This window comes from Antechinus flavipes, chromosome 1 (genome assembly GCF_016432865.1).
Source record: "Antechinus flavipes isolate AdamAnt ecotype Samford, QLD, Australia chromosome 1, AdamAnt_v2, whole genome shotgun sequence".
In the NCBI taxonomy this organism is placed as follows: domain Eukaryota; kingdom Metazoa; phylum Chordata; class Mammalia; order Dasyuromorphia; family Dasyuridae; genus Antechinus; species Antechinus flavipes.
Window position 1 is genome coordinate 348,196,614 of NC_067398.1, and position 14,374 is coordinate 348,210,987.

The window sequence follows — 14,374 nt, forward strand, 5'->3', positions numbered from 1 at the left end:
TCCAAAATAACCCCCCATCTACTTCTATATGAGCATAAGCATATGTGCATAATAGAATTTAGAGCACTGACAATAAAAATGTTAGCATTATTTATATACTACATTGCTACATATACTGTTTTTATGGATTTTCTAGTTTATAATTACCAAGAGGCAAAAACCATATGTTCATCAACCCTGGATCTATATATATATATATTTTTTTTTTGATGTAAAAGTTCTTGAGAGATATGAAGAAATCTAACTTGTCTCATGTGCTTTCTGGAATAGCATCAAGCACGTAAGAAGACAAGAGCGAGCATTATTTGGTTGTATAATGACAGTGAAGTGTATGCTGATTTAAATTCAATAAAATAGGTTGGCCAAGAAATACTCCCCAAGAACTAGAAGGCTTGAACTTAAATACTGCCTCTGTCTCTGATAAAAAGCAGTAAGACCTAGGACAAGTCACTTCACCCACTTTGTGGTCACCAACTCTATTTCTTCATCTATTAATTGGGGAATAAGTGGAGAGAAGGTTGCTTGTAACTGAATGGATCTATAAAGGTACATTTTGGATTGAAAATTAAAACAAAGTACTAAACAATTAGAATCTACATTTTGGGGACAGTGAACAGAGGAAGAGGAGGATACGTCATCATCGTAGGAGGAGGAAAAGGAGAAGGAGTAATAAGTAACAATAGCAGCAACAGCAGCAGCAGTAATAGTAGTAATAGTAGTAGTAGTAGTAGTAGTAGTAGTAGTAGTAATAGTAGCAGCAGCAGGAGTAAAAGCAGCAGAAACAGCAATAGCAATAGTAATGTATTATACTAGGAGCATATTGTAGTGCTTTAAAGTTTACTAAATGCTTTACAAATATAATCATATTTTAATCTATATTACATCTCTGGGAAGTGGATCCTGTTGTTATTACCAGTTTACAGATAAAGAAACTGAAGCAGACAGAGGTTAGATGGTTTGCCCAGGGTCACAGAGCTGTTAAGTATCTATGCTTAGATTTGAATCTTGATAAATTAATTATTTTGGTATGGAGATTTCCATAGATGGTTTGCTTGTAATAATTGTCTTTTTTTTTTTTTAAATAAAGGGTCTACTTAACTATATAAAATATTTTGTCATTTAAGCAAAATAAGGAAACAAAAATCTCAAATTGAAAGGCTGGACCTTTTTTTGCATTTCTCTCCAAATTGTTATCTGTAGGCCATTTTAACAAAGTATTCCAGGTGTCAATTTTTCTTCTTTACTTCAAAAGAGAAAAGGAATCATTTTCTTTGGAGGGGGAGGGACAGAGTGCTATAGAAGATAGAGTACCAGGCCTGGAGTAAAGAAAGACTCATCTTCCTAAGTTCACATCTGGCCTCAGATATTTACTAACTGTGTGACCTTGGGCAAATCACTTAACCCTGTTTGTTTTAGTTCCTTATCTGTAATGTAGGCTGGAGAATAAAATGCCAAACCACTCCAGTATCTATGCCAAGAAAATCCCAAATGGGATAACACGGAGTTGGAAACAACTAAAAAACCACTAAACAACAACTAAAAAAACACTTCAAAAAAAAACTGTAATTGAAAAAAATTGTGTTTTTTCTTCTCTCATACAATTCATCCTTCATTTTAGGTTGTTAGATTTATCCTAAACTACTTTGCACAAAGAAAAACAAGTATACATTAGAATTCCACAAAGTTAGTTGACATATAATGAGTAATCCTTAAACAATTATACCACCATTCTCCACGCCAAACATCAGTGCATAAAGAATCTATGTTCACATTAATGGGTTTTATTTTTAATTACTGAGAGAAAAAGCACATATACCCAAATATCATTAATCTTCTCCCATGACACTACCACATAATTAGCACAACTACAGATGGTGAATATTTTAAATTAGCACAAATATAGATGAATATTTAAAAATTTTAAGATATCTGAACACTACTATAAAAACTGCTCTGACCTATGACATACACATGTTAATATGATTACAGACGACTAAACAAAATGACATTGAAAATTGCATACATGAGGTTCAGTGTGATCTAGGTCTAAAGACCTGGATCCAAGTTTTTTCTCTGCTCATACAGTATGATCCACAGACAAGCCACTTAATCTTTCAGTGTGCCAAACAACTATGTAAGATTATAAATTACAGATGAGCTGACAATCTGCATTGGTGGATGAAGTTTCCATGTCAGACTATTTCCTACACTGATGAAATCAGCAGTCCAGTACCGGAAACAAAAAATTTTAAATACATATACATATACACACTATTCAAATTTGCTTTGGTACACCACACACATACACAAAAAAGATGCTATTTTCACATTAAGATCATTGTTTGGAAAAAGCATAGTAAAGAGTGAAAAGTCAAAACTTACCAATCTGTTTTCATCAAATACTTCAAACAGGAGTCTATGATTGGATGGGTTTACCTATTAAAAAATACAAATGTATTCAGTAACTCAAAAATAAAAAAGAATTCAAAACAAACAAACAAAAAATAGCCCAAAGATAAAACCAAAGCAAACAGAAACAATGATAAACTAGGATGTATTTAACCAGCAATATCTATAGTGACAAATGTTTAATTTTCTGGCTATTATGGACTATTAGTTACAATAATGCAATAAATGAGGGGAAAAGTTACTATATTATCATTTTCCTAGATATAATTTTAGGTGCTTCAAAATTCAATTTTTGTCTATTATGAAAGGCATTATACATTTTTTATTATTATTATAAAAGGCATTTCTATCTTAGCCTCATCTTCCACAGAAACTTGAAGCCTAAGGAGTTAACTCCTAGTCAGGCAGGTCAAAGATAAGTGCTCTACAGAGACATGAAAGAGGTGCTCACAACTATTTAATATCAGAGCCAGAGACAGAGTCAATAAGGAAGGGGAGAAGAGGAAGAAGGAGGGAAGAGGAAGACGGAGGGGGGAAGAAAGGGGAGAGGGAAGGAAAGGGGAAGAGAAGGGAAAGGAGGAAAAGGGAAGAAAGGGGAGGGAAGGGAAAAAGCATTTAGTAAGCACAGAGTCAGACATTGTTCTAAGAACACTTTACAGATAGTTCATTTGATCTCTGGGACAATTCTATGAGATGGGTGATGTTATTATTCATATTTTACAGTTGAGAAAACTGAAGCTGACAGAGGTCAAGCATCTTGTCCAAAGTCACAAAGTTAGTAAATGTCTGAAGATAGATTGGAACTCAAGTTTTCCCGAGTGCAGGGCCAGTGTTCAAAGCACTTTGCCACCTAAATTATAAATGAGCTTTCTTGGCTTTGATCTCATGCTGTATCACTCTTTCTTCCTCATATTCTTCAACTCTCTCTCACTCCTAACCAATCAACAAGCATTTATTAAATACCTACCATATACCAAGTATTTTAAGTGGCATATAGCACAGAATGTTTTGTTAAATGTTTAATTCAGATTTTTAAGAAGGAGAACACATAAGTCATAATACTTTGATCCAAAAGATTAAAATTTTTATAGTCAGAGGACATAGGTGCTAATATTGTCCCTAATGTTTACTACTCATGGATCCTTGGACAAATAGGGAGACTGGATTAAAATTCTTGAAAGATTCAGTTTATATGTTATAATCTCCTAAAATGTCAGATACGCAAAGGTATATAGAACTAGTAATACATAATAACATTATGGAATTTTCTATGTTGTTCTTTCTATGCTGTTCTATGATGCTCTTTATCGACTTTTCAAATGATCCAGGAACTACCAGTAATGTGTAAATCCTAAGAGGTCACTTGTGTCCCTGGCTCTGACACAAACTTATTGTGGGTTCAAGGGGGAATTAACTTAGCCATCCAAAATCTTGTCTTTCTAGATAGGAAAATAAAAAGATTGTTAAACAAAAACATCTCAAAGTTCTAAAATTCTCTGATACTGGAAAAGTAGGGAAAAAATTGCCTATTCACACCCTTTTCTGCCCGTGGAGAAGCAATTTTTGATTTCTTTTAAAATCATAATTTCAAGGCTCTCATATGTCTTCTGGCAAGTAAAGAATATGAATGAATCTCTCAGATTTCTACTGAAATTTTAAAATGAAATAAACATATACAAGCCTTTAATGGCAATTGAAAACACACACACACACACACCATTTTTGTTTATAGACTAAATTAACAAGGCCAAGGCTAAATGAAAACTGAACAAAAGTAACAAGATAATTTTAATAGAATTGGTTGAATTTTTGATAGGTTGAAATCTATGACATTCAAGATAATGGTACTGGAAAGGACACTAAGGATATTGGGAAGCATTATGTGAAGGCGATTTCTTCCTCTGGTTTATTCTTTAGCTTAGCTCAGTATCAAGGGAAAGGATTTTTAAAAATTTAAGAAAAAGTATAGAATTAAATGTTGACTAGACAACGTTTGTTGAATAAAAGAGTGTATCCAAATGTTTGCTAAATGTGACCAATGCATTAAACTGAAAAGAGCCTTAAAATATTTGGAATTTAAAAGAATTCAATTTTGCACCACAAAGTTTCAAAACACCACTGCATGGTTTTGTTTTTGTTCATTGATTTTTCAGCTTTTAACTATAAAAAACTTTATTAGAATGTTTAGAAAGAAGCTAAAAAACATTTAATTCACAATGGCAGGCTACACATCTGAATGTATCAGGGAAGAAGTCAATAAGTTTTGCAAGTGCAACACATAACACACTATTAAGACTAGATGGAAATGGCAGTAATAAGCCATCCTGTTACAAAAATTTTTTTTAGAGATTCTGTGCTACTCTTGAGAATAGTAACACCATTTAATTATTCCCATGATTGAATCAATTAATATTGCCAAAATATTAAAGAAATAACTAACAATAAAATCTGAGTAAATATATTAGAGGATTCTTTAAGTTAATTCATAGCTCAGGCTTCTCTACAGAGAGCTGCTATAAAAGATTAAAAACTACTAACATTTTACCTAATTTGGTGTTATTAATAATACTAAAATAACTTTCATCTAAAAAGAAATCCAGAATTGAACAAAGTTTTCCTAGTTGAAAATTTTAATTCTGAGCTTTAAACATTTTTTGCTTATCTCTAAACATCTTCATTATATCCCTATGTAAAAAGAATTTTTAAAAAGTACTTTATTAAAATACTTGGTCTTTTCTATACAACTTAACTAATATTCAAATGGTTCAAAAAGGTAAATAATATGACAACTTTTCTCATGTATTTTGTTGTTGTTTTGAACATGTAAATATATTGTTCAAGGGAACCTAGAATGTCAGAAAGTCAATGTTAGGTATTAACTGCCATATCATAATTATGATATATGATTATATATAAGCACATATCCATTATATATAAGCACATATACAAAGAGTGCCCCATTTACAGAATCCTCTGAGGAAAGTGTACTACTGCTGTGGCTACTGCATTACCAATTAAAACTGAATAAGCAGTTCTATTTCTTCATATTTTTTGATTTTTATTGATGATATTTTCTTCCATTCACATAATCATTCTGCCAGAAGGAAGCTGTGCTATATTTTGTCTTTAGCACTCCTGGCCTCTTGAATTTTCTTTATTAGCTCCTGGTTTAAAGAAATTATGATATTTTATGTAGCCTTAAAAAAGAAAAAAGCTTAACAGCCAAAATATTCAGGATCCAACAAAATTGAAAATAAGCAGTAGTACGCCTTCTCTCCCCAAAATAAAATCAAAAGAAAAATGTGTCTACCAAGTTATTATTAGGAATAAAGTGGTGTAAACAAGTTAAAAAAAACTTACTCTAAAATAAAATTCTTCATTCCATTTTGGATTCAATGTCTGTAAGAGAAATTATTTATTTTTAAACATGTTTTATAATCTTTAGAACTGTTATAGATTTCCAATATAATTGAAGTCACAAAACTTACATGTAAATGCTAATGGTTATAATGAAAATATGCCACCTAAGAAATGTAGAAAAAAGAAAAAAAAAAAAAAAACAAAAAAAAAAAACAAGACAAAACAACAAAAACCCCAACCATGTAGCCAATTGATTGAAATTCTTCCACAGAGAAAACTGTGTGTGGGAGTGTATTTATGAGGCAGAGGATCTAAAAATAGATTCTAGACTATTAATAGAAATCTATCACTAGAACAGAGATCATCAGGGATCTATATGGAGACATTGTGGTGAACAGAAGAAAACCATACTATTTATTAAAACAAATAATAATATAATACAAAGATAAGGAAGGACTTAACTGTCTATCCTCTATGGAGCAATACAATGCTTGTGGAAAGGGTAGGAAGACTGGTTTTTAGTAAATTTAGCATTTGCTAATTAAAAATTAAAAATATCTCAATTTGGAGAGAATCTTTCACAAAAGAGATTATTTCTATTAATGAATTCAGGAAAATTACATAGGGTATAAAACAGAAGGTAAAAAATTAAATAATAGGATTAGTGAATTTTTAAATAAATTATATAGGCATGTAACATATTACATACATTTATTTATTGTAAAACAACAAAAAACAAAAATCATTTGGCTACTCAGCAAAATGTACATACCCAGATGTGTAGCATTCCCCAAAATGAATCACGACCACATTTCTAGTAAGAAGTTTGTCAATCTGACTTTTAATCTCATATGAACATGAGGATTTGGACATGCACAGACACATGCATAAACATATGCATTTGAAAAGAAAATAGGTATAAAAAGATTTTTACAATGTCTTATTCAGCTTCTGATGTATGCCAGTCAGACTCATGCAGGATAATCCCTACCTTTATCAACCTATTCTTAAAGATAAGATTTCATTTAAAAAACAAAAAAAGAAAGAAAAAGAAAAAGGCAAGAAGTTCTCATTCTGCACCATAGCATATAGAAACAAAAGATATTGTCACACAAAAGGCACACTGCGCTGGTATTAAAATGTCAAGACTGCCTTTTCTCCACAAATTCTACAGCTAAAGATTAAAAAAATCCCGACAGACAAAGTTGCATTATTTTTTATTGAAAAGTGTGCAGTAGCATAAAAATGAGAAAGACACACCGAGAAAGAGATACAGAAAGGAGAGGCAGAAAGAGAATGAAAGGGCAAAGAGAGAGGCAGAGAAGGAGAGGGAAGAAAAATAGGGAGAAAGGGAGGGAGGAAAAGGACAAAAGGAAAGGAAGGGAGAGAGGGAGAGAGAAAGGGAAAAACCAATTTGATGTGATGTCAGTCACCTAGGCCCAGGACTCCCATTTCCTGTATAAGGATGCAATCCTCGACACATGCATTCTATCAATTCCCAAGGCACAAAGGTAAATGGAAAACTAGAGAACAATGAAAATGTAGAGTAACACACAGCATGGAGGAATAACAGAGATGAAGAGAAGGAAGATGAGAGAGTGATTCATCAACAGTGAAAACAGGACAGAAATACTAACCAGGATGTTGGCAGTCGACTACTCAGGAGGCAAAGAAAGGGAAGGAGCCACCACTGCAGACGCAGGGGTGCAGGGGCAAGGAGAAGGAATTTTTTTTTTTTTAATTCCCACAGCAGAAAACACTTCTCAATACTAGAAAGCTATTGTCGCTTTTGTTTGTTTTGTTCTGTCTCTCTTGAGAGAAAGTGGGCTAGGAGCACCCTGCACTCACTCCTAGCCAGCTTCCTTCCTGCCACACTGATGGCTGAGCAAATGACAGCTAATAATGTAGGAAACAATGGCCAGCCACCAGCGTCCTCCACGGGAAGCTCCCAACTAATCAAAACATATTCTACTATTTTGAAAACAGATTTTTAATGCCAGGCACCGTGAAACAGTAGAGGCTACACAATAATCATTTTTCTTTTCATAAAATGACCTCTATGATGAGATCAGAGATGTATTTCATGTTGCCCATGCAGCAGGAAGCCAGCATTACAGTAGCTAGGATAAGGATATTCAGCCATCAGGGAAGCCCCACATCACTTGATTGAATCAAGCATGTATTGCACAAAAGCAGAACCAAAAATGGAAAAAGATGAAGGAAAAATAATAATATTTAAAATCATAATCAAGTGAAAATAATATAATTTTCATAAAAATATGGATGCTGTGTTAGTTTCTTTGTTTTATAAATGGAAAACATGCAAATAAACCATGTAGAACCAGAGATTCAAGTCTATTTTTCTTCTAATTACCCTTTTATTTTATTTAGCATAAAATTAAACATGCATTTAAATTCTCTTTGACAATTGTTTTTTCTAACTCCAGCTTATTTAAAAACTATTTAAAATTAACATCTAAACTTAAAATATTTGCTATTTATATAAAATGAGGATAAACACAAATAAAGACACCTGCCTAATTTTCTTTAAAACAGACATGTCCTAATTTAAGAACAAGGTTTTTATTCTCTGTTTTAAAAAATGAGAGGAAACATTTTTCCGTTAAAAAATTATAACAACTGTTAAAACAAGTTTCTCTATTCTTTAGCCACTTTAGAAGCATAATGTATATTGAGCCAGATTTGGGCTTGAGAAAAATCTAGGCTCAAGTGTTAATTTTGTGTTTCAAGGGCTTTGTGACTAAGAACAAATCATTCATCTTTTCAAGTCTCTAAGAATATAAATTATCGATTTGTATCAGTGAAGAGAATACCTATATTGGGAATTTCTTGTTTCAGGTTCTTAAGTTAAGGCTATGTACTGCCCTGTTTTTACCCCTCCCCCAAAACTTAGCTGCATTTCCCAAAGGCTTTTCAATCAATAGAGAAACATTTATTAAATACTTATATGCTGAATACTGTGAGTTAACATACAAAAGAAAGAGTCTTTAGATCTGAAATCCTCAGTTATAAAATAAGACAGTTGAACTAGGTGGCTTTCAAACTAATCAGTCACTCTTTATCATACATTTAATATATGCCAGGCACTGTGCTAAGTATTGGCTATTTAGGATCTTAAACAAATAAATGATATATTAAAAAGGGGGGGATGGGGAAGGGCTAATAAGTGGTTGGACATTTAAAAATACAAACAGCCAATTATAACATTTTTATGGCTCAAGGCATAATCTTTAGAAAACATATTGATTTCAAAGAGTCTGGTGATAAACACAACTATCAATTAACAATGATCACTTACCTTTTTAATGGTTTTTGTCTGCACCAAAGCAAGCTCTCTGTTCTCATCTGCTACATACAGCGAAAGTTTTACATATGGATCACTGAAACAGAAAATTTCAGACTTACTACGATTATACTTTCCTCTTACCACAGTATATATACATTTGAGAATAATTTAAAGTACAGATTTCAAAGTCAATACTAATTGCTTAAGGTTCATATGAATTTTGTAAACCAGGCAATAATGAGTTTTTAATACCTACTAAATACATTACTAGGGAAAAAAAGAAAGGCACTAACCACTCTAGATTACCAAGGCCTTTGGAATTTTCAAAGCAGTTGACTCAATTCAAAATGTGTATATTTAACACTTATTTGTAACGTGCTCGAGATACAATGGGAGGGAAATGAAGGAAAAGAGGGGAAGAAAGGGAAAAGGGAGAGAAAGAGGGAGAAAAGGAAGAGGAGGGAGGAGAGGAGGAAAAATGGAGGAGAGTGAAAGGAAGAGGAAGATAAGAGGAGGAGGAAAAAAGGAGAGAAGAAGAGAATAAACTACAACCTTTGACCTCAATAATCTTAGAATCAGAGTCGAAAGAATTGTTGGAGACCACAGAAATTACCTCCTTCTGACACATGAGGAAACTAAGACCCAGAGACAGGAAGTCATTTGCTTGACAAAATGTGTCCTCTGGCTCTGGAGCTGCTTACTGCTCTCTCCACCATACCAGAGGATAAATATTTTACTTGAGGACGCAACATATATAAAAGACAGATTTCTAAACAAAACATCTAAGTAAAAAAGAGAGGAATAAGGACAAAGTAAATCAGGAAAGCCTTCCTGTAAGAGGTATAACTTGAGATGTGCCTTGAAAAATAAGTAGTTTATCAAACACAAACCAGAAATACATAATATTGAATCGTTTTATATTCCAAGTAAAGTTGATTTTAAGCTTCCAGACAACAGAGAGTACACTTGTTCTTGTTATTCAATCGTTTCTGGCTCTCTGTGACCCATTTGGGGTTTTCCTGGCAAAGATAGCAAAGTGATCTGCCATTTCCTTCTTCAGCTCATTTCAAAGATGAGGAAACTGAGGCAAACAGTTAAGAGACTTTCTCACGCTTATACAGCTAATAATGTGTAAGCTTGGATTTGAACTCAGGTTTTGAGCTTGCTGTTATAGTACAAACCTCATCTAACCCTATTATTTACAGCTAAGATGGAGAGTGATGAAGAGACTTGTTTCACAATACCACAAGTAGCAAGCAGCACAGCTAAACAAGGTTCATTCTATTGTAAAAACAAAACTCTCCTGAAGCATAAGTTTCCTTAAAATGGTAAAGACACTTTTTACACCTTATTCTCCAATATGTATTTTTACAACTAGTGATAATGGTCCTCTGGCTGTTCCAACCACAAGATGCTCCATCTCTTAGCTCTAGGCATTTTGTTGGCTGTTCCCCATACTTGATCTCCATGCTTTCCCTATTGCTCTCCCTGGCTTACTTTAAACTCCAACTAAAATTTCACCTCCTTCAGGAAGACTGCCCTAATTCCTCTTAATTCCAGTCTTTTCCCTTTAAAAATTATTTCCTATTATTTTGTACATAGCTTGACATGTGCGTGCACACACACACATACACACACATCTTGGTTTGTTTTATTTTGTTTGTTTTGGAGTAGAAGGTGGTTGTTGTCTCCTCCACTAGATTATAAACTCTTTTAGGATAGAGACTCTGTTTTGCCTCTTTTTTTTTTTTTTTTTTTTGGGTATCCTTAGTTCTTGGCACAGTGCCTGACACATAGTAGTGTTTAATAAATGTTTATTGAATTGCTTTGTTTCTAAACACTGTTATATTCTAAAAGGGCAAAAGACTATGTACCAAAGTCATCTCTCACTTTACAGATTAAATGCATTAGGGAAAAGTTTGCTAGATTTGATGCAATTTTAGGATACTCACATCTAATATAAACTACTATTTTGTAGGTAAGGAAACTGCACGTGTTGGGTTGTAAGATGTTCCTAGTGAACTCAGTGAATTGCTAGTCACCCAAGTACATCTCAATTTCAGGCTAGGATGTTTCTCAATACCTCCTAAACAACAACAACAAACAACTTCAGAAATTAAAAACTTGAAATATGAAAGGAATTGACACATATGCTATAATTATCTTCCATGTCACACATATGCTATAATTATCTTCCCTCTATTCAAAATGCACATTTTCTACTTGCAGCTCTTTGCTGACTTTTAACATTGGGCAAACTAACCATATCTGACAGAATTTAGGGCCCACAAGAATTCCCCCTGTTACTGAGCAATTTTTTTATAATATACTAACAACACCTAAAAGTTCTCCTAATTCTTCTCTTTGGACATTTATAATGTATGATATATCAAAGACTAAAAGTTGCATTTACATTAACATAATGTCATACAAACAAACATGATATATTCTTGTCAGAAAATTACTTAAATTTATACTTTAGGAATAAATTAAATAATGATTTTTCATCTTTAAGTTCAAAAATCATGTTTTTATTCCTGTCCATCCCTTAGAATCCTTCTTTACCTTCAAGAGTCAGCTCAAAAATCACTATGAAGCCTTTGAATATACCTTAAGTGCTAGCATGTCATTTCCTTTTCCCTGGGCCCCTCCTCAAATTACTCTGTATTTATCTGTTTAAGTGATACATCTTCATAGTACAATGTAAGTTCCTTGGGTATACAGAATTTTTTATCTTTATATATGGAAGGCCCAGCATAGAATCTTGCATACAAGAAGGAACTTCCTTGGGAAATGAGACAGCTCCAAATGTTAGGAAATCTTTTCCTTAAAATTGTCAATCTGTCTACTGTTGATTTCACTCTAACTAAATCAAACTCTAGCTTTCAAGATCCAACAAATCTAATCATTCTACATATCAGAATTTCAAATTATTGAAGTCAAATATATTACATCTAAATCTTCTCTTTTAAAAGCTAATCATTTGGAGAGAGCCATCTGCACTTAGAGGACTGTGGGGACTGAGTATGGTTCCCAACATAATATTTTCATTTTGTTGTTGTTTGCTTGCATTTTGTTTTCTTTCTCATTTTTTTCCTTTTTTGATCTGATTTTTCTTGTACAGTAAGATAATTGTGGAAATATGTATTGAAGAATTGGATTGCTTGCCATCTAGGGAAGGGTGGGGCAGGAGAAAGGGGGAAAAATTGGAACATAAGATTTTGTAAAAGTGAATGTTGAAAACTGTGCATGTGCTTTGAAAACAGAAAAGCTTTATATTTAAAATGAATTAATTTAAAAATTAAAACAAAAGATTTGAAAAAATAAATAAAAGCTAATCATTAACAGTTAATTAGAACGTGACTCCCTGAAAGCAGAGACCATCTTTTACCTTTCTTTAAGCCTGGCATATGGTAGATATTTATTAAGTGCGGTGTTGATTTGTTTATTTTTTTCAGTCAATCTCAGAACATGTTTACAATATCCTCTCGATCTTTGTGCTACTTTATTGGAGATATATAAGAGTATGCTGGTAAATGTTAAACAATCAGCTCTGTAAAAAGCACGCCATGCTGTTTAATATGCATTTTTAATCTTTTCTCCATCACTTTCTTATGTCTAAACAATCAACAAAATAATCAACCAAGTCCTAATTTGTGTAGTGCTTGCTGATTTCTGAGTTGTAAATTCTTTACCAAAAATTTTACAATCAACTCACGGGTACAAGTTGGCTCCAGCATAATCTCTGGATAAAGGCTTGGACCATATTTTAGATTTTAGGATAGAGACTTAGGCATACCCTCATTCATTTCTTTGTTCCCTTATTACTTTCTTTTATCATTTTTATTAAATTTCCTGAATTAAATTCTTTCCTTATAGAGCTTACCTCTCAGATATGCATGTGAATAAATGTATGTGTATTCATTTTCATAAATGACATGATTAAAAGAAATTAAAATCATGCTGTGAATTCAAGAATTCCTGGACTCAATCTTTTCCACATTAAGTTCATATGAAATTTGTCATTTGATGAGAACATCCAACAGCTTTCCAAATACCCTGTCTGCTCTGCACAATTCTGCCTTTCAGCCTGGATCCTTTGCTCTAAAATATCCACTTAAACCCCCAGTACTTCATGTCAGGCTGCCTTGTAGTATTTTACAGCTGTTTCCCAGAAGAGCAAGGTTAGGCCACAATACCTAAGGCTAGGCTTCAGTGAATCCTTTCAGTGTTTATTCTGCCCTTACAGAGCCAGATTATCTCATTTCAGTTCATCCTTTGCACATGTGTAGGGAAGAAGACTAGTTTGGAATGTGGTTATAGGGCAAAGCCTTCATGGGAGTAGATGAGGCTGAGTGGGTGAACCCAAAATCTAAATTTGAGTTTGATATTCTGCCTGGCAGGTAGGCTGGCACAAAAGGTGCAGTGAATAGAATCTTTGAATGCAAGGTCACTTGGTGACTAGTAAAATGATATTTTACTTTAATTATTTCTACACTTTTGTGAGTTCAATTTATTTTAACCTCTATAGTTACCTGTGCTTCTAGTTTGGTGACCAGGTAGGTACCCAAAGGCAAACTTTTAATCATATTGTTGGCAAGATATTTTTAAAAGGAGAGGTAAGTTGTAATTCCTTTGTGTGGCTACCAGATAATATTCAGAGCTGCAAAGGACCTCTGGGACCATTTAATTCAAAACTCTCATTTTTAAAGATGAAAAAAACAAGACCCAAAATAAACAAGTCTAAAATGGTGAGGTAAAATTCCCAAGGACATGCAAAAAAAAAAAAGAGCCAGGATTCAAACACAAATCCCTTGACTTACATAATCCAGTTCTCTTTCCTTGAAACCATACAGTATTCACTACTGATTGTACTTTTTAATAACATTTTACTTTTAAACTCTTTCTATACTTTTGTGAACTCAATTTATTTTAATCTCTGTATTACTTCTATAACACTTAAATACTTCTAAAAACTTAAATTCTGTAATACTCAAATACTTCTGTATCTTGTCTGGTTTGATGTTGGATATTTGTCCATGAAGGAAAAATGTTAGTCTCCTACTAGTCAGCAATGGTTGCTTTGTGCCTCATCCTACTGAAATAATTCATACTCTGCCTATGGGGTTGGGTGGAGAGAGACAAAATGGAACACTTGTCAACAACTGCCTGTCCAATGGGGTTAATTACTGTGATTAATCATTGTCTTGATGTCTGATGTTGAAATCTCTTGCCATCTCTCCTCCCTTTCAATGGCAAGTTTTTAAAAAATCCACCAAACAAAATAAAACAAAATTG

The 14,374-nt window shown here is 33.2% G+C and overlaps 1 protein-coding gene across 3 annotated transcripts in view; it reads right to left on the reverse strand.

Moving 5' to 3' along the window:
* NEDD4L (NEDD4 like E3 ubiquitin protein ligase) overlaps positions 1-14,374 on the reverse strand; it is a 465,473-nt gene that overhangs the window by 198,550 nt on the left and 252,549 nt on the right. For all 3 annotated transcript variants that reach the window (XM_051969577.1, XM_051969576.1, XM_051969578.1), the window contains 3 exons: positions 9,089-9,170; positions 5,770-5,808; positions 2,383-2,436 (listed from right to left, as the gene is read on the reverse strand). In XM_051969577.1, the coding sequence (XP_051825537.1) occupies positions 2,383-2,436; positions 5,770-5,808; positions 9,089-9,170 (175 nt within the window). The remainder of the gene's footprint in view (positions 1-2,382; positions 2,437-5,769; positions 5,809-9,088; positions 9,171-14,374) is intronic.